Raw genomic sequence first — 18,836 nt, 5'->3', positions numbered from 1 at the left:
ACCCCTTGTGATTTTTGTTTACCAAGTTTTCTGGGTGAAAAAAGGAAAGGGTACAGTTTAATACAACGAAAACAGAACCATTGTTTTAAATCAAGATTATTCAGGAACTAGTACTTCTAGTACCCACAGCAGGATCCAACAGAAATTTACATGTTATTTGGAACAAAAATCAAGATTCCAAAAGTGAAGGATGCCAACCAATGCAATTAAAACCACAATTAACCTACAAATCCACCTTAGTGAGCAAGCACAATAGAAAAACCACTACTGAATTCTGAGATCAGGCACAATATATGATCAAAACTGCAACGGAAGCATGCCAGCTTAAACCTGGGTTCTTTGCCAACAATTATCTGGGATATATCTCAATATCTGGACAAATCCTATACGGCAAGGAAGAGGAGGATATAACCATCAGAGAGTAGTTCATCTCTCTATAAGCCTATGCTAGAAGTAATCTCCTAGCCTGTAACTCATCTATGTTTGAGTTTCACAACTATTTTGCTATGAGTCTAAGTGATTTATCTTATTCTTTAAGCAAATAAGCCAAACTAGTAAGTAAATATTAATGATCATAAATAACCCAACATATTCGACAAACCAGCGAATAGATAAGACCAATCATTTATATAACGCTCGACATTAAGAAAAAGAAACGATCACAATTGCTTTGACGTCACTCACTCCTATTCAGTGCTTCTGTGAACTCCTCCTTCAAGCCGGCAATAACTGTACGCACCAAACCAGGATCCAAACTGATCCAAAGAATGCAAATAGTTGAATTCTTCCTATCACCCAAAACAACAAAAACACCCGCAAGAAGATGCCGACCTTGAAGAAAAGAAACTAAACTCAACAAATAAAATTAAAGAACCGAGATGAAGGGAAAAAGATGGGGATCTAATCGTGGGGGCCAAAGCATCAGCCGTAGGATTGCAGATGGTGTCAGATATTAGATGGTGTCACAGGGTCAAGAATCTGTGGTTATTCGACTGTACTTCAAGGGTTTCCTTGCAAGAAATCACCAACAACAACCAAAACCCCACTCAATTGAAGATCGAGATTGAACACAAAAAACCCTCGAGAAGATGCCGAGTCTCGAGGAAAAACAACTCAGATTCAAGAAATGAGAAGAAGGGAAAAGATTGGTTATCCAATCGCGGGGCCAACGCACTAACAGGAGGATTGCAGATGGTGATGACAGTCACCCATGACTCCAAACCTCGATGCTCACCCGAACGGCCGCCATCAGATCGCGTCGGGTGATCACGAATCTGTGGTGCTTCGACTTCACTTCAAGGATTCGCCAAAAACAATCAAAACCCACCTCAACTCGAGATCAAGATTGAAACGATAAAACCCTGAAGAAGACGCCGATTCTCGAGGAAAAAGAACTAAAAAAAATCAACAACTAAAATTCAAGAAACGATCAGAAGAAGGGAAAAGATGGGGATCTGCTCGCGGGGGCGAAAGCATTAACAGGAGAGTTGCAGATGGTGATGACAGTCAACCCATCGCTCCAAACCTCCACCGTCACCCGAACGGCCGCCATCAGATCGCGTCGGAGGACCAAGAATGTGTGGTGCGTCGACTTCACTTCTAGGATTCACGAAAAACAATCGAAACCCATCTCAAGTCCATAGAATCCTCAAGAAGATGCCGATTCTCGGGGAAAACGAACTAAAATTCAAGAAACGATAAGAAGAAAGGAAAATATGAGGATCTGCTTGCGGGGGCTAAAGTATCAACAGGAGGGTTGCAGATGGTGATGACAGCCACCCCATCACTCCAAACCTCCGCCGTCACCCGAACGGCCGCCATCAGATCGCATCGGAGGACCAAGAATATGTGGTGCTTCGACTTCACTTCAGGGATTTCTGCTGATCGAAATGTACGTCAACCGGGGAAGAGAGCGACAAAGAGTGGCGTGAGAGAGACGAGAGAGAGAGAGAGAGGGGACACCGCCTGCATCGCGGACAGCAAACGATACTTATAGGGCCACCGGGTCGTTGAAATTTCCATTCAGTTGAGTGCTTCCTAAAGCTATACCTTCTACGTGGTCTTCGTTTCCTGGAAGTAGCTACAAGCCACGTGGACGGAACCGGTTAATTAAACACGTCCCAATAGCACGTAAACGGTGATGAAGGCACTACTCCCGACTCCATCGCTCCCGTGGCCATCCGTGGCGACACCACACAACAAAGTCGAGTTGCGTCGAATCTTGACCGCTCGTGGCCGTACGATGCCCTTCTGTATATTTCAACGGCAGGTATGTAGATAAACAAAAGTGCATGGAAATGAAAGCATTTTCTCACGTGAATAATAATTCATGTGAATACTTAGAGAGTGGTTCTTAGAGGTGCTCTGCACATTAGAACAAATGGCCACAGAGTGTGGTTAAGAGGATGAGGCAAACGTCACTTGTGATGGATGCATAGTACCCTACCAACGTTACCAAACCCATCGACTATATTATCATGGTATTTAAAATATATAACCACCATCGGGTTGCAGTCCATGTGTTTAAACTATGGCTCAACCTCAAGGCGAGAATGATGAAAATAAAGTACAGGTTGCAGTCCTGTTACAATCACAGAGCACATCATAGGCAAACAGCAGCAGTCCAACATGACACACCTTTCTTAATGCTTCTTAACCCTTTTTTGGCATGGCAGCAAGCCTAGTATACATTCTTGCCATCGAGCGATAACCCCTGACATCACCTGACCGCAGAAGATTGCCTGCATGCATGAGAAAAGTTTATAATAATCAAATGCAGCCTGGTACCGAAAGGTGACAGATGAACTCACTTGACACCACAAGGTTGTGGAGCTAAATATAGATAGGGAATCCATCTAGCTGCTCCTAACCAGTTAGAACCATAAATTTCAAAAAGCATAAAGCAACAATGTACCAAACCTAATGATCAAGCAACATTCTGGGCACCTGAGACATAACCCAAACAACAAAACGAACAACACCTTCCCCATCCTGAGCAAGCTACTGCATGGATCTCAGTACAATTTCAAACTACCTTTGAGAAAATTGACATGTCAACATAGTCATGCACATATGGGAACATACTGTGCATATTATAGCTTGTACAATCAGTGTGAACTTCAGGATTCTACATAATAGAAGGATAAGTTAGTTCCATAATGCATATAAACATGCATCCCATATTTATGTACAACCCCACATGTAGTTAGTGTATATATTATCCATAGACTAGGGAACCCCAAAGTTGTTTTACAGGCCGGGTATTAATCCAGGAGCTTAGGAGACAAATAATAATGACAACCGGAAGTAAAGGTTTCCTTTCATCTTTATAGAAACTTGTATTAAAAATTCCTGCTAGCACTGAATATAACATTGGACTTCCTCTAACCTGCAGGTTTCCTCTGGAATGGATTAAGTACAAACATAAGCATGCACAAGAAACAAAGGAGACTGTTTGCAACATGCAAGTGTTAATTCTCAAAGTAATTTAATTTCTCTTTTTGATGTCAACCTCTTGAAATCAAAATTTATAGTTAACTCTAGCAAGTCTCTAAATTCAAACATACCTCAAAGAAAAGTGTCAGCAAGGGAACTTAGTGAAGACTTTTATAATTTTAGGCATCAGCAATAAAACTCTACCTACCTATTTTATCTGATAGATTTACTTAATTAACAGAAAAAAAAAATCAACAGAACAAATACAAGTCATGCCTAAACTTAAATGCATCACTTATGGCGTTGTTTGAAACACCATTGAAACAAGATCGGCTAACCTGAATCACAATTGAGAGGGCTATCAGGTTCTGGATGGGCCATTAAAGCAATTATGGCCCTGCAAACAGATTGCAGAGTCCACGCAGGGCTCCAAGCATTCTTCAATATATCAAGGCAAATCTCTCCTGTCTAATAAACAAAACAAGAACAGAAGTTATAAAAATTAAATGGACTTGGAATTAAACAAGAACAACTTTTCTCTTTAACCAAAAAAGCAATCAAAATAAATTGAAATCTCTCTGTCGCTGCTATATGTTTTATCTAAAATTATTTAAATATACATGTCAAATGTCAATTGAAATAAAAATGCAACAAGAAGATATGAAACATCTAAGCACAAAAGTAGATTCTCAATATATCAATCATATGAAATTCGAGTTATACAACCCAAGTGACACTTATATCAATTATTAGCCATGACCGACAAAGAATAGCAAGTTTCCATTACTGTAATTTGTAATTTGAAAAGTTTTGCACTTAAATATTCTGCTGTTATCCGGAAAGGCATGTTGTGTCCGTAAGTGTTTTGCTGAAAATGTGGAGCAAATGTCAAATATCAATATGTCGTAAGTCTCATAGAACTTCATTGTAATTTGTCCAGACAAAAAGATAAGAGCAACTATAACCCAACCCAGGAGCTCGCTTGTGGTGCAAGCCACTGAAACTGTGCTATTGACTTCAAGGGTACAACACATCAGGAATTTCCAAATGTAGTAGTAGATGAAGGGTAAGCTATCCAGGCAATCGTTTGTCAGGATGCCAAGTCTTGTCATGACTAGTCATCCCTCGCACATGCTAATTATTTTACTAATAATGAACAATCGCCATCCAGATCAAGTAAACATGCAGGGTTTAGTACATTAGGCTAAAAGAGTTGTCACAAGATAACAAAATCATTAGATTAAATTCAGATAATTTGAAACTTCCAGGCACCTAAGATGGAAGAGTCTAGCAACTAAGGGGTGATCACTACCTCATTTTTATAACAAATTGGTTCAATCATGCACCTTCCTGTTTTATTTTCAAGTCTAAATTAAATAAAACATGCAATATTTTAGTGGACATGAGATAAACTAACCTAATTACAGTAGGAGCTTGCTAACTCCAAGAATGGCAACAATATTTGCTACTGCAGTCTTTGTAAAAACATGTTAGACACATGCATCAGGTACAGTTACACTACAGCAGAGAAAAACTTCATAAACTGGCCAATTATTCCGTAAGTCCATCTCAAGTTTCCTGTTTGAACATAAGTAAGTCCAAGGCACACAAAGATCATATCAATTATGCTATATATGCTTCATATTCTCTCTCGTAGTATAATTGCCTGATTAATTGACATGCCACAGTAGAAAATAAAAGGCACAGCTTCAGATTGATGTTGCTTAAATGATGGAGTATGCTAGAGAACACCAAAAACCCCAACTCTAGCTATATATAAGATAGTCAACGTCAAAACTATACTATATATATGCTTGCACACTATGCAAAGATCATAATTAGCAGAAAATACTTATAGTTTTAGTCAGATGAGATGGAGATAGATCTGCCAGGTACAGTACCAAATGGTTTTTGAAGAGGCACAGATTTGATGTAAATTCACACTGCTTATATCTAAATATGGCGTAGAAATTCCTAAATTGAAATATGTATGGGTTGAAGACTTGACTGTCACACTTATATTTGATCAACTGGTCAACTAAATTATGATCAAGTTCAAAAGTTCAAGAAGATGTACAAAGGCAACACTACCAGTTTAATCAATAATTTTATAAAGAAATGCTCACCTTGAAATGCACATTGGGATGAAAAATTTTTGTCAGGAACCGCACTTGTGGAGGTAGTAAAGGGTACTGCTCTGGAATGGAAAATGCAAGCTGAAAAACACCACCTTCGTATGGAGTTTCTGAAGGGCCCTAAATGTAGTAAAAGAGACAATTACTGTGCAAAGGTCCTGAACAAAAACAAAATATAGAATTTATGATGTTACATTCTGACCTTAATAAGAGCAGTCCACTTGTATATGTTAGAATCATCACAGACCAATTGAATATCTGGGTCCACTGCTTTCTCCCTCTGTACCTCTTTGTACTCCTTGAAAAGCCTAGCCCTTGATGCCTGTGGCCAACAAAAAAATCAGCCACATAAGCTATAAAGAAAAAGCATCGTAGATCCAGATGATGACATGAAGAACAATAACTAACAAATCTAGAGGAAAGATACTTGATTCAGCTCTGAAGCTTGATGATTATAGATCTCTCAAGACTTTATGCCATAGGACACTGGTAAACTTAGAAATCAGCCATATTTGCTAGCTGTCCAGAAGGATGTCAGACAAGACTTAAATACAAAAATGGACTGAAGCTTTAGATTTGGGTCACTGGATTCTTTATCGCCTATAGCTCAATATTAGACATTACCATTGGCAAACTTGGTAGTTATCATAACTGGGGAGCACACTTCTTATTTCAAGAGTTCCATAATGAACACGACTTCCATATCACAGAAAAAATTAGCTAACGTCTTAAGGTTTAGGGCCTCAATAATGCCAACAGTTGAGTTAATGATGGCAATTAAAGCAAGTTGTCATGATGTTCATGCCATTTGTAAACTATAAACTATACAAACCCAGAAAGGACAAACAGAAGGATGAAGTAGATGAACATTCAATTCGTTGAATGAGAAGCCAAAGAGATTGATTAACTGGAAGAGCCAGAATCAAATAAAACAGCAACAGACCAAAGACTGTTAAAAGGGGGAAGAACCAATTTCAGAATACCTAAAGATTGACAAGCCTGATCAAAACTAAAGGGAGAAACTAATGCTTAAAGAGACATCAGTAGGACATCAAATGGATCCAACTGCAGGAAAAAAGATGTTGTCTCTGATGGTTTTGTTCAAGCAATTTATGGCTCTGTTTCTTCATGTTATTTCCGTGCACATTGATGTCAGTTTAAATATGCTTCAGAGCAATTTAAAGTACATCAAAAGAGAGCCCTTTCTGATTGTGAATAAAAATATTTTCTAATGGAAGAAAGTAATTCTTCGCAGAGGACATTAAACTAAAAATCTCAATTACTTGGATATGATAAACACTATATTTCCAATATCCAAAATGGTAAGAGATTGGGGTAGCACAGCAGGGCAACCATCACAAAGATACAATTGGCATAGATGAAGCAACAGATGAATTCTGTATGGTCATTTGGCTGGATTGGGCCAAATGGAGCTTAAGTTTTATACAAATAAGTTTAAGCTGAGATTTGTTCAATTCAGTTCTTTTGTGGATTTTGTTTGAACAAAAAGAAACATGTAAATAACAAAGTGTTTTGCAATGTCTCAACAACACTTGTATCAGAAAGTCTAAACTAGCTAGTGCCATAGGCCTGACTAATAGTTCTAGTTAAACTAGGCTACAATAAGAAGCAAGTGACTAACTGGTTCCTAAGGGAAAAAAACATAGATAATTATTCATGTGGAGCCACATAGAATTTCATTTTTCTTCCTCCCCTTTACTATTCTTCTGTGCTGCTTTTATCTATCACTTATCAAATTTAACATATGCTTTTACAATTTATGTTCTGCAAAAGTAAACATCTTTTTGCTGCTTACAAATTGGAATATGTCCCTTTCTGTCATTAGGTCCCAATAATTTGGCATAATATCCAGAAACTACATCCAACAACCTTCTTAAAATCAAAAGTTTATGATCTTAATATTAGTCATGATTTAAAATGATTAGTAAGATAACAAGATGGCACAGCAACATGGCAATAAGAGAATAACCACTAACCTGCATGATCTTTGAAGAGGAAGCACCTGAAAACTCAAAGTGCACAGAGACCAAAACAGGCTTGCAACTGCATAAAAATATTGTTAGGACCTTTGGTAAACCAATAAAGACTTCTAATAAATAAATTTCATGAAAAAATCATGCAATCAAAAAAATGATCTGAAATGCAACAAAAGAGCCATGAAATTATTTATAAATTGTTACAACGTTTACAACAATTCCATGCTAACTAGACCGCAATCAAGACAACTGACACCACAAATGACTCACTTTTCAAAATATAACTATCGCTCAATTGTTCAAACACAAGAATTCCTGACCTTTTTTGTTAAGCATTCATCCTGAAGAACATAAAACTGACATCTCCAAATCATAGAAAGGTGACAATCAGTGTAGTCATATGGCTAGGGGTTAAAAGGCGCCGCCAAAACGCTGGATACGCTCCCAAATATTAAAATTTAAAAATGAATAAATCGTTAATTATAAATTAATAGGTTATATAAACAAAATAATCGACATAGGAGTAGGAAGAGGAGGCGGGAGGCAGAGAGGGGGGCTGTCGGGGTATGGGGAGGGGGTTTGCTGTCGGCAAGGCCAGCGGGAGGAGAGCTACCGGGGGAATGGGGGGCGCCGGGGGAGGAGGAGGAGGAGGAGGCCGTGGCGATCCGGAGAAGCTTGGCTCGGGAAACGGCATAAAAGCAGACCGGAGGGAGACGCTGCCGCCGTTCGTCGATGGAGAGGAAGATGCCGCCGCCGTTCGTCGATGGAGAGGAAGATGCCGCCGCCGTTCGCCGATGGAGAGGAAGACGCGGTCGCCGATGATTAGGTTTCCAAGGGGCAGGGTCTCGTTAAAGAAAAGGGCATGAAATAAAGAAGATTCCAACATCGAGAAATTCGATCAAACAACCAACCATTCGAAAAATTCAATCATCGGAAAGATGATCGGCAAGTAAAAGAGAGGAAGTTTCGCCGTTACCTGCTAATCGGAAACCTCCAGCTTCGGTTTGGTCGATGGACATATTATTCCATTCGCGTTTTAAATAGCCGGAGAAACAGTGAGAGTACGGCACATCGAAGACTCGTATCGGAACGCCTTCTGGAACATCTAATCCGTCCATTACGATCGAGATCATAGATTCGACGGGTACGATTCTACCTTGAATTCCACTGTAAACCCACAGTAATCAAATTATGTAACGCTAGAGTATTATTATTATCAAAACAATAACGAACTCAACCATCATGTAATTTTTTTTTATTGCTTTATTTTATTAAAAAATGAATTAAGATGCTTCGAAAATCAAATAAAATATTTTTTACTTTATTAAAAAAATATTATTCTTGATTTGATAATATATATATATTAAAAAATAAATACTATCAATATCGATTATAAGTTTAGATAAAAAAGATAAAGTATTATGTTGTTGATAATCAACGTAAAACTATGTCATATTTAATATAAATATTAATCAATTTCGGTATAAAGCTATATTGTCACTAAGAAATGACATAAAACATTTTCACCACCTATACATCTCAAATTATAAATAGTGGACTAGGAGACTTCCAAAAATGGCCCATCATATCGACGCTAATCCAAGTATATAAGAGGTTCTCGTTATTTTAAACCAATGAGAGTAAGAAAATTGGTGCGAGAATAAATGGTTAACAATTTATAATATTTAAATACTTTCATATAATGGATTAGAATTCATGCAATAGGTTAGCATTTATTTACTTACAAGAAACTTAATGGGTAGGACAAAATTAAAGAAATTGATAGTACTAGATTTAAAATTTTAATATATTCGAAAAGTTAAACATAGAAATAATATAAGAATTATTGCTGATAAGAATTTTAAGAAAAATATTATAAATATAAAAATATTTAGAGATAGAATTATAGTTTTAAAATTTATGAAAGGATAATATGCTTTATATATTATTAATACTTATGCCATTCAAGTTTGGATTAGATTATCAAACTAAAAAAAAATTAATAAAGCTTAGATGATATCATTTAAGAGATATTTATAATCGAAAATTTTTTAATGAGAAGAGATTTTAATGATATATAGGGAAAAGATATGATAACATAAACGGGTGCATTGGGACTTTAGTTATAAGGAGAGGAAAGAAGATGATAGTACGAATTTGAATTTTATAACTTGGTATAATCTTATAATTATAAATATTTATTTTAAGAATATAGTTAATTTTTTTTATTACTTATAAGAACAAATAACAATCACAACTATAGTCAAATAAATTTTTTTCTTACTAAAAAGGTAAATAAAGTTATTTGTAAGAAATATAAAGGTTATACCTAGCAAAATATTTGATGAATCAATATAAATTGATGATATTAGATATTTATTATAAAAAAGAAAAATATAGTATAAAAAAATTTACTAGGACAATATGGTAAAATTTTAAAGATGACAATGTAAATAATTTTAAGAATATGATAGAAAGGAAGATCACTTGAAATTTATATACAATCACGGATGATCTTTCTCTCTTAACATAAATTAAATTATCATAAATAATGTGTTACTTTATTTAAATTATTATTATTTTTATTTATATAGTATGATTAAGAAAATGATTAAAATAATTTTTAAATCATGTGGATTAGTTAAAAATTATATTAATTAAAAATTATTAATTGATTTATTTTTTAATGAATGATATGATATTTAGAAAGTAAATGGTTCAAATTTCATTTTTGCATGTGTGTGAAAGCAAATAAAATTAAATTTAAAATGTGATTATGTTAAGTGATCAATATTAGAAATGCAACCTAAGAGCTAGGACCCATCATAGTACGTAGCCACCGATAGATATACTCTAACAAGTCTTACACCAATATAGCTGAATGTCAATTAAGAAAAAAACACACGAGAGATGCAACCCGATCGGGAAGAAACGGGTGTTATTTGCTTGATGTAGGACACATGGGAGATGCAACCAGGTCGGGAAGAAACGGGCCCCGTTCGCTTGAGGTAGGTCCCTCGATGATAGGAGGGGCAGGTCCACAATGGATCATTGCCAGCAACGCTCGCACTCCTCACCTCATTCTCACCGAGTTAGTAGGGAGGTTAAGAAACTCGACCCTTCCTTCGCTCAAGGCATAGAGGTCAGAAAGAAAAAGGCCCCCTCCACTTAAGGTGGGTCCCTAGATGATGAGATAGGTAGGTCAATGATGGATCATCGTTAGCAATGAGCTTTTGGGAAGAAACGAGCCCTATACGCCCGAGGTGGGTCCCTCGGTGATGGGAGGGGTAGGCCAGCAATGGACCTTCACTCGTAGTGCTCGCACCTCTCACTTGTGGTCCTCGTCGAACTAGGGTGGTTGGGAAACCTGACCCACTCCTCTGCTCGAGGCATGGTGGTCCAGAAACCTGACTAGGTCAAGAAGAAATTAGCCCCCTCCACTTGAGGTGTGTCCTTTAACAATTAGAGATATAGGTCGATGATGTATTGCCACCAACAGTGCTTATGCCCCTTACCTATAGTCCTTGTCGAGTTAGGATAGTTGGGAAACCCAACCCACTCCTCTATCATAGGTGTGGAGGTCGAGAAACCAGACCTTCTCCTCCTCCCAAGGTATGACAATAAAAAAACCTGACTAAGTCGAGAAGAAATTAGGCTCCTTCGCTCGAGGTGGGTTCCTTAACAATCAGAGGGGGAAGTCGATGATAGATCATTGCCAACAATGTTCGTACCCCTTACCTGTGGTCCTCATCGAGCCAAGGAGGTTAGGAGAAACCCGACCCCCACTTCTGCCTAAGGTGTGACAATCGAGAAACCCGACCAGGTCAATAAGAAATGGGCCCCCTTTGCTCGAGGTGGCTCCTTCGGTGATGGATTGTGGCCAACAATTCTCGCACCCCTTGCTTGTGGTCCTCACCGAGCCAGGGAGGTCGAAAATCCTAACCCCCTTCTTCGATCGAAATATGAAGTTCGGAAAACTCGACCCTCCCTTTCGGTCGCCATTGAGTCTCGCAGGTTAGAAAATCAATCCTCATCATCGTCAACCTCCATGCTCGAAGAGAGAGTCTGGTTAGGAGGCACGCTCAACCCATGTCTTGAATTGATGACCTCTATCTCCCAACAAGGGGCCACTCCTCGTCGAGCGTGCCCCCTAACTCTGTCGTCATCCGTCTAACATGTTGAGCCGGAGAACCAATCGAGAGGTATAAGTTTAACATATTGGATGAACTAAATATCACACTTCAAATCTCTCTGGCAAAGCATGCCTTAGGGGGAGGGGGGGAGAGGGAGGGAGAGAGGAGAACAAATGATAAAGAGAACATCATCAGCTAATCATCATCCGACTTGTGGCCTCCAGATGATGTCTAGAGTAGAAGGAGGAGATGAAGACCATTCTCCACCTATTTGCTCACATACATAAGGGTTCAAGACAAGTTGTTATAAGTTGTCTTCTCTTGTCGCTCGCATAGATAAGAAGCTAAGGGGAGATTATTGGAGGTGGATAAAAGCTGTCTCATCATAAATATTTCATGAAATATTTTATTTATTTATGACCATATATAAAAACTCATATTCAATACAATCAAAGGGTTGAGCATTCAAGTCCATACTCACCTACTTTCGGTTATTAATTTAGGCATGGGATAAATTGAGCCAAAAAAAAATAAATATACATTGATCCAAACATATCAGGCGGCACGTCAATATTTTCTTTTTATAATAGATACTAAAAGATCGATATTGCTGATTTTCAAAAAATTAATTTTTATAATTATTGTTATTGAATATATTTTAAAAAATAAGCTTTCAATGCTATTTGTGTGAAGAAATCTTATCCTCTCGGCCTCTCGGCCTATCCATATACCTCCTCTTGGACTCTGTTTACCCGCCATGGAAGTCTCTTCATCACTGGCCATCCCTGCATGGCTTCCGTCCTCTCCATACCCTTCCAAAGAGAACTCCTTGCTTCCTTCACCTCTCGCCCGAAGTACCAGTTTCCTTTTGCTCTCAAATCTCACTCCTTTAGTTACTTCCTCACGCTCTCACCCCTCGGTCGCACGATCGTCGATGATTTCTCCAAGATCTCCGCGGCCAGGACCCCCGCGACCAACGTCGATGAGAGAATTGCCCTCGGAGAACAGACCCATGACAAGCGAGCCAAGCATCAGAGAACCCAGGGAGACGAAAGGGTTGGCAGAAATGGTGGGCGAGCTGAGGGTGGAACAGCGAGTGAGGTAAAGAATGTTGAGCTTGGCGTCGCCAAACAGAGGCTGGCTTTTCTGAGGTCCAGAGGCGAAGGCACGGCTCGGAAGTCAAAAAAGATGACACCTTGGGTGAGAAGAGACAAGGAAAAGGAGGAAGAGAGAAGGATGAAGAAGAAGAGTAAGAAACCCAAGCTTCGCGAAGATGAAATCGATCTTAGAGTGAAGCTGGATATGCGCTCGAAGACGGGGGATGTGATGGGCGCCATTGCCCTATATGACTCCGCCGTGAAAGAAGGTATCAAGCTGAAGCAGTACCACTACAACGTGCTGCTCTATTTGTGTTCTGCTGCGGCCATCGGGGTCATTCACCCAGCAAAAAGTGGTTCTTCTGGTTCCAATCCACATTACTCGAGCAACGAGTCTTTGTCGAAGCATTCGGCCGAAGCAGGTGAAGAAGATGGGGAAGTGGTACACGAGGAGAACGCCCAACATACTTCCGAGTCGAATGGAGCCCTAATTAAAGATGCAAGCCAAGGAGCCCGGAAAGATGGAGTTCCAATTCAAGTCAGCGAAGACATCAGAGACTACGCTCGAACCAGGGGACTGGAGATATACGAAAAGATGTGCTTGGAGAAGATTCCGATGAGCGAGGCAGCTCTAACATCGGTGGCCCGAGTAGCAATGTCAATGGGCAACGGCGATATGGCCTTTGAGATTGTAAAGCAAATGAAGCCTCTGGGCGTGACTCCAAAGTTGCGCTCCTATGGTCCTGCATTGCTGACCTTCTGCAACGATGGCGACGTCGACAAAGCTTTCGAGGTCGAAGCACACATGTCGCAGAACGGCGTCCACCCCGAAGAGCCTGAGCTGGAGGCGCTCATGAGAGCTAGCGTCGCAGCTCGTAGAGGAGAAAAGGTTTACTATCTACTGCACAAGCTTAGAACCAATGTTAGGCAGGTGTCTCCATCTACAGCAACGGTACTCGAGGCTTGGTTTAGGAGCTCAGCTGCATCTAGGCTGGGGAAAAGGAAATGGGATGTGCAGGCGGTGGCAGAAGCCATTGAGAAAGGTGGAGGGGGATGGCATGGGCAGGGATGGCTGGGCAAAGGAAAGTGGAATGTGTCACATACTGGTGTTAGCACAGACGGCGTTTGCATGGCTTGTGGTGACAAATTGGTGACCATAGACCTTGATCCAATCGAGACAGAAAACTTTGCCAACTCTGTAGCATCACTGGCCAACAAAAGAGAAAGGAACTCAAATTTTCACAAGTTTCAAGTATGAGATCCCCCAGTTCTTAAGCTACTTATTCTATCAGCTTGCACCTACTCATCTGTGGTTTCATGCTTTTGATCCCTGCATGCAAATCTTCTGCTTTAGTGTTTTCTTTCAAACAAAGTTATGCAGGGCATCGATGATGAATGGTTTTTCTTGCAGAAATGGTTAGATTATTATGGTCCATTTGAAGCTGTCGTTGATGCTGCAAATATTGGTCTTTTTAGTCAGCGGCGGTTCTCCATTAATAAGGCGTGTATCAAGAAACTGAGATGGAACTAATGTACTAAGATTTGATTTGACTATTTATTGGAGTTCCTGTTGACTTAATCTTCCTTTTGAACGTATAGGTCAATGCAGTTGTTAATGCCATACGGCAGAAGCTTCCCATGAAGAGATGGCCACTGATCATCGTACATAACAAACGCCTCACCGGAGGCAAGATGAATGTGCCGCTCAACATGAAGCTTTTAGAGAAATGGAAATATGCAGATGCTATTTATGAGACCCCTACCGGATCTAATGATGATTGGTGAGGCTTTTTGTGCTCTTCTTGTGTTTTATTGGCTTAACTAACCTGATGGTAACAGTGTTTCAACATATGTCATGCCTTGGTGATAAGAGACTATGATTTGGAAGAAGTATTTGGCTTCTCAGTTGTTCTTTCATGTTTATTTTTGAGATGTTACTGATCTTTTGTTCTTCTGAAACAAATCATCATAGGTAATAACATATGGTTCAGGTACTGGTTATATGCAGCTATAAAATGTAAATGCTTAATCGTGACGAATGATGAGATGAGAGACCATATATTCCAGGTTTTAGGGAATGATTTCTTCCCCAGATGGAAAGAAAGGCATCAGGTAAGCAAAGAGCTTTCCAACATTTGGAGCTTTGCATTTCTTAGATAAGCCTCATTGTATCTGTTAATCTGTGATAGAGACAAATAGCAAAGACCACATTGAATGCCGAATACATGAGTTGCATGTGATGCCAAGTTATAGACTCACAATTAACACTGCATGGTTGGTGGATGTCTGATCTTAAAATTCCTGCAGTTTGCATGCACACATCTTATTAGCTTCTCTCCACCAGTTCTAGCCATGGAGGACTGGAACATCCCCTGTTTTGATAGCTTGTTGATGTGGTGAGACTCTGGTGATCGATCTAACGACATGATCGCTTTACCCTGTGATAGGTACATTTCAGTTTTCACGAAGGAAGCTTTGAGTTTGATATGCCACCTCCGTGTTCCATTGTTATTCAGGTTTGATCCCCTAACTGAATGAAGGGATAAAAAAGAGAATTAAGAGAAATAAACAGTCAAATGTGCTACATCTGTTAAAATGCAAGTTGTAGGAGCTCAAATTTTTTTTGTTAGCATTCAACTTAGCACAAGGATCTTTTCTAGTCTTATAGATCGTCTTCTGCTTATTTGGTAACTATATTTACATGATACTGGAAGAGGAATGTAACCCTAATATTGCAAGCCTCAAACGTATTTAACAGTTCAGATATGATTCTAAAGATGCATTCTCCAATTAATGAAATAAAGTATTGTCTAGAGTTGCGGTACATTTTTACTTGGAAAAAATTGGCAGACATAAAAGAGGCCATCAAATAACATTTCCTTGTTACTTGAATGCAAATCTGTATGACGACTCAAAATTACAAATGGAATTAGTTAAGAGTAATGATCAAGATTTTACTTGAATGCAAAGCCATACGACGACTCAAAATTACAGATGGAATGAGTTACGAGTACTGATCAAGATTTTTTTTTTCTGAAACAATCAGGAAAATGAGAGAGGCCATTGGCATATTCCCATCTCAACCGTCCAAGAGCAGGAGAGGGAACGAACCTGGTTGTGTGTAACACGTGCCCACAAGGCGATAGAAGAATCATCAAATCCTCCTAGAGGTAATAAGCATTTTGTTTCTTCCTTGATTTCATGGATACTTTGGTACTATCATGCCAAGTTCTGCAGTGATTCTATATCTGCATTTTGCCTAAAACAGTATTCTATATCTAGAGTATGATAAGTATGTCTTAATATAGTGAGTTCTAGGAGTACTAGTCATAAGACAATTCCAAATGAAGAATATGAAAAAAATGCTCAAAGACCGTGAAGCAAGGGTCAGGCCTCAAAGTATGATCGGATTAAAAAAGATGGTATGGAAAAGAATTGTTGTTGCTTTTGGTTTAGAGGTTCAAGCAATCCCGGGAAATGGAGTACAGGAACTAATACACTGAAGGGTCATAACCTAGGAGACATTGTTGTTAGAATGTGATTGAACAGCTTAGGTGAACTGGTAATTTGTATGCAAGAAAGATTAGGTGAATAGGGAAAATGATACTGAAGTTCCACCTAAGACTTCATTTTTTTTGCATGGAAGTTTCTGCCCGTAGTCTGGATTTTCCCTGTAGTGAAAGATTTCAGTTAAACTTAAGCTTCACCACCATGTAACCTGTTGTTTTCCAAATAAATATCCAATCAACTATTGGCAAGTAGCAGATATAGCAAATCTATCAAACAATGAGCATAACCAGAGAAGCTATCATCTATTGACATAAGAAGATATTTTCTTAAACAGAATCATGTGTTCCGAACACAAGTAGCAATCCTGCTGCTTCATATGTTGAAGCAAAGAATTGTGTCGCATCCAAAGAACACTCAAAGAAGACATCTAGAAGTTCCCTCAGATGTAAAGTTGACTGCAAAGCTAACGAATTGCATACAGTCATCTCTGACATCGAAGCTGCGGAGAAGCTACATAACTGTGTAATTGATTTCCAAATTTAAGGAGAAGCAAGCGATCCTAGCCTCCACACTACTTAAAGGTTTTCAATACCATATGCCAGCGGCAATTTGCTGCTTCAGCCAAGTGCTAATTAGTGATTCTTGTTTGTATGTTGATGCCAATTTTGTCCTCTAAAGATGTCTATGTGCCGGGTCCATAATATTCATATGTTTCCAGTGATCTTTTCTTCCCTCTTTTCTTACCTTCAATATGAAGCCCATGCTGGTCGGTTAAGTTTCCCTCATTTTATCTGAATTTTTCTCTGTTATCTTATGTATTTGGCTGCATGCCCTTACTTTGATCAGACTTGTTGTGGCAGTTTTTGCTCTAGTAAGCCCTGAAACTGTAAATATTTTCTGGAACCAAATCATTTGTTCAAGTTTCTTATAGTTCTAGTTGTGCACTTTTACCGATTGTCTTGTGAGCCTACGAATTGTTGGAGGCTGTCTTCCATTTTGCCTGTTTTATGCGATAGGTTGGTGGGATGTCTGATGGCTTAGATGAACATTTTCATACCCTTGCTACCCTTTCTTTAAGATATGAATGGGATCAGCATAGACAATACAAAATATGAATAGATTGATCTGATTTTGGTTAAACAGAGTTTATCTTAGTCATTCAGAGATCGAAAGAACTCGATCGATGACTCGGCATGAAACTTGGTATTGACTGTGATCTCATGTCTTCAACAAATGTAAGAAAAATTAGTGGACTAAAGTGCAAATTTGTTGGAGAATACAGAACATCACTGATACCAAATTGGAGTAAGCTGGTTCTGAACTGGATAAGAACTTTACTGATCATAACCCTGATTACATGTTTGGATGACCTAAGTCATGAAATCCTAAACTGGGATGTGAGGTACAGTAAGAAGAGTACCTCCAGTATGGAATAGGATTCAAGGCTTCCAAAAGCTCCTCTGGATTCCAAAGTAGTGATGTACATGGTTAGATAGCTCAAGCAGCAGCACCTTTGAAGATGAGGAAATAGAGTGTCTCCAAGCAGAAGTAGATGAAGGTGCCCTTTTTGTGAGTGAAGAAGCACCCAAAGTTGGAACCCACCACACACTGCCATCCAGGGCCATACCTAAGATCAAACTCCTACCACATGAACAACCAAAACAGTTGATGCTGGAGGAACAAGAGAGAGGCAGAGATGATGATGGTGGACTGCACAAAGAGATAGATACCTTTTTGATGTAGGCAGCCATGCTCTTGCAGTCGAGGACATCAAAGAGGTCAAGGGCTTCTGAGGCACAGGACATGGCTTGGAGCTGCATCTTCACAGGCATGTCTGTCTCCTGAATCATTGCCTTGCCTTCCAACATCTTGGCTTCCCTTCTTCCTCCGAGTGAAGATGAAGTGATGGCTTTCCAGGCTTGACACAAAACTCCAACTCACCTTCCAAAAGATGCAAGCACAAAGCAGGACAAAACCTGTGAGGTCCCACCGCCACCAGATTCCACACTGCAACATGTCTTTGTGGAGATTCCTTAGAGCAGAAGATAATGTTTTGTTTCCACCTGTGCAGGAACAGATGTTATTCCACAAGAGCTTTTGTTTAATGGTATTTATGTGACAGAGAACATGTCTCCACCTGTATGCATGACATAAAAGTAGCTCCGAAGTGTGCATTTGTGGCACTGACAGTGTATGTTGGGACAACAACATGCAACCTCGAAGCATTAAATTTTTTTGTTGACACATTTGGATGCAGAGATTCTACACTTAAGGGGAGAATATTGATGATAAGGAGTAGCCTCGTACTATTTTGATCGAAGAATTTAAATGATGTGCAATACACGTGAAGAACTTGATAATTATTTTTCAAAAAATAGAAAGGATTTTAGATATCAAACAAAAAAAATCACTCGAGCATAAGCTCAAGTGATGATGAACTTGAACTCATCATTATGAAATTTAAAAAAATTATGAAACAAAAATAAAAAAAATAAAAAGAATGTAATTACTTGCACGTAAGAAGAGGGA

General features: G+C 39.1%; 3 protein-coding genes across 6 annotated transcripts; 1 reads left to right on the top strand and 2 right to left on the bottom strand.

Annotated features, from left to right (window-relative positions):
* Positions 1 to 2,451: 2,451 nt before the first annotated feature.
* Positions 2,452 to 8,631, bottom strand: LOC135651596 (protein PEROXIN-4). 2 transcript variants are annotated; one of them, XM_065171796.1, is made up of 6 exons: positions 8,544 to 8,631; positions 7,568 to 7,634; positions 5,773 to 5,892; positions 5,562 to 5,690; positions 3,774 to 3,903; positions 2,452 to 2,741 (listed from the first exon to the last, which is right to left on the bottom strand). In XM_065171796.1, the coding sequence occupies exons 2-6, from the start codon at positions 7,571 to 7,573 to the stop codon at positions 2,653 to 2,655; spliced, it is 474 nt and encodes a 157-aa protein (XP_065027868.1). In that variant the 5' UTR covers positions 7,574 to 7,634; positions 8,544 to 8,631; the 3' UTR covers positions 2,452 to 2,652. The 2 variants fall into 2 exon arrangements, with proteins under 2 accessions (XP_065027868.1, XP_065027869.1); XM_065171797.1 differs by lacking the exon at positions 8,544 to 8,631 and adding an exon at positions 8,181 to 8,423.
* Positions 8,632 to 12,405: 3,774 nt separating this feature from the next.
* LOC135651269 (proteinaceous RNase P 1, chloroplastic/mitochondrial-like) lies at positions 12,406 to 18,551 on the top strand. Of its 2 annotated transcripts, none has more exons than XM_065171243.1 (7): positions 12,406 to 14,049; positions 14,209 to 14,298; positions 14,397 to 14,578; positions 14,789 to 14,909; positions 15,245 to 15,313; positions 15,844 to 15,967; positions 17,324 to 18,551. In XM_065171243.1, exons 1-7 carry the CDS (start codon positions 12,490 to 12,492, stop codon positions 17,338 to 17,340), a joined length of 2,163 nt encoding a protein of 720 aa, XP_065027315.1. In that variant the 5' UTR covers positions 12,406 to 12,489; the 3' UTR covers positions 17,341 to 18,551. The 2 variants fall into 2 exon arrangements, with proteins under 2 accessions (XP_065027315.1, XP_065027314.1); XM_065171242.1 differs by lacking the exon at positions 17,324 to 18,551 and adding an exon at positions 16,642 to 17,237.
* On the bottom strand, positions 14,911 to 18,175 carry LOC135651270 (uncharacterized). 2 transcript variants are annotated; one of them, XR_010501819.1, is made up of 3 exons: positions 18,038 to 18,175; positions 17,728 to 17,948; positions 14,911 to 15,327 (listed from the first exon to the last, which is right to left on the bottom strand). XR_010501819.1 is itself a non-coding variant. In XM_065171244.1 (2 exons), the coding sequence occupies exons 1-2, from the start codon at positions 18,173 to 18,175 to the stop codon at positions 17,805 to 17,807; spliced, it is 282 nt and encodes a 93-aa protein (XP_065027316.1). In that variant the 3' UTR covers positions 17,619 to 17,804. The 2 variants fall into 2 exon arrangements, 1 of the variants encoding a protein (XP_065027316.1); XM_065171244.1 differs by lacking the exon at positions 14,911 to 15,327 and having other exon boundaries at positions 17,619 to 17,948.
* Positions 18,552 to 18,836: the final 285 nt, after the last annotated feature.

Source organism: Musa acuminata, chromosome BXJ3-10 (assembly GCF_036884655.1).
Source record: "Musa acuminata AAA Group cultivar baxijiao chromosome BXJ3-10, Cavendish_Baxijiao_AAA, whole genome shotgun sequence".
In the NCBI taxonomy this organism is placed as follows: domain Eukaryota; kingdom Viridiplantae; phylum Streptophyta; class Magnoliopsida; order Zingiberales; family Musaceae; genus Musa; species Musa acuminata.
Note: the sequence above shows the minus strand (reverse complement) of the source record. Positions and strands in the feature narration are given on the sequence as shown.

What these genes read in the sequence shown, in the direction of transcription:
- LOC135651596 (XM_065171796.1), bottom strand. An exon ending in AGTGGACTGCTCTTATTAAG is followed by an intron (nt 5,691 to 5,772) that starts GTCAGAATGTAA and finishes TACTACATTTAG; the next exon opens with GGCCCTTCAGAAACTCCATA. An exon ending in ATCCCAATGTGCATTTCAAG is followed by an intron (nt 3,904 to 5,561) that starts GTGAGCATTTCT and finishes TTTGTTTATTAG; the next exon opens with ACAGGAGAGATTTGCCTTGA.
- LOC135651269 (XM_065171242.1), top strand. Translation starts at nt 12,490, where the DNA reads ATGGCTTCCGTCCTCTCCATACCCTTCCAAAGAGAACTCCTTGCTTCC. An exon ending in GGCGGTTCTCCATTAATAAG is followed by an intron (nt 14,299 to 14,396) that starts GCGTGTATCAAG and finishes TTGAACGTATAG; the next exon opens with GTCAATGCAGTTGTTAATGC. An exon ending in GATGGAAAGAAAGGCATCAG is followed by an intron (nt 14,910 to 15,244) that starts GTAAGCAAAGAG and finishes ACCCTGTGATAG; the next exon opens with GTACATTTCAGTTTTCACGA.
- LOC135651270 (XM_065171244.1), bottom strand. Translation starts at nt 18,175, where the DNA reads ATGTTGGAAGGCAAGGCAATGATTCAGGAGACAGACATGCCTGTGAAG. An exon ending in TGGCTGCCTACATCAAAAAG is followed by an intron (nt 17,949 to 18,037) that starts GTATCTATCTCT and finishes TTCATGTGGTAG; the next exon opens with GAGTTTGATCTTAGGTATGG.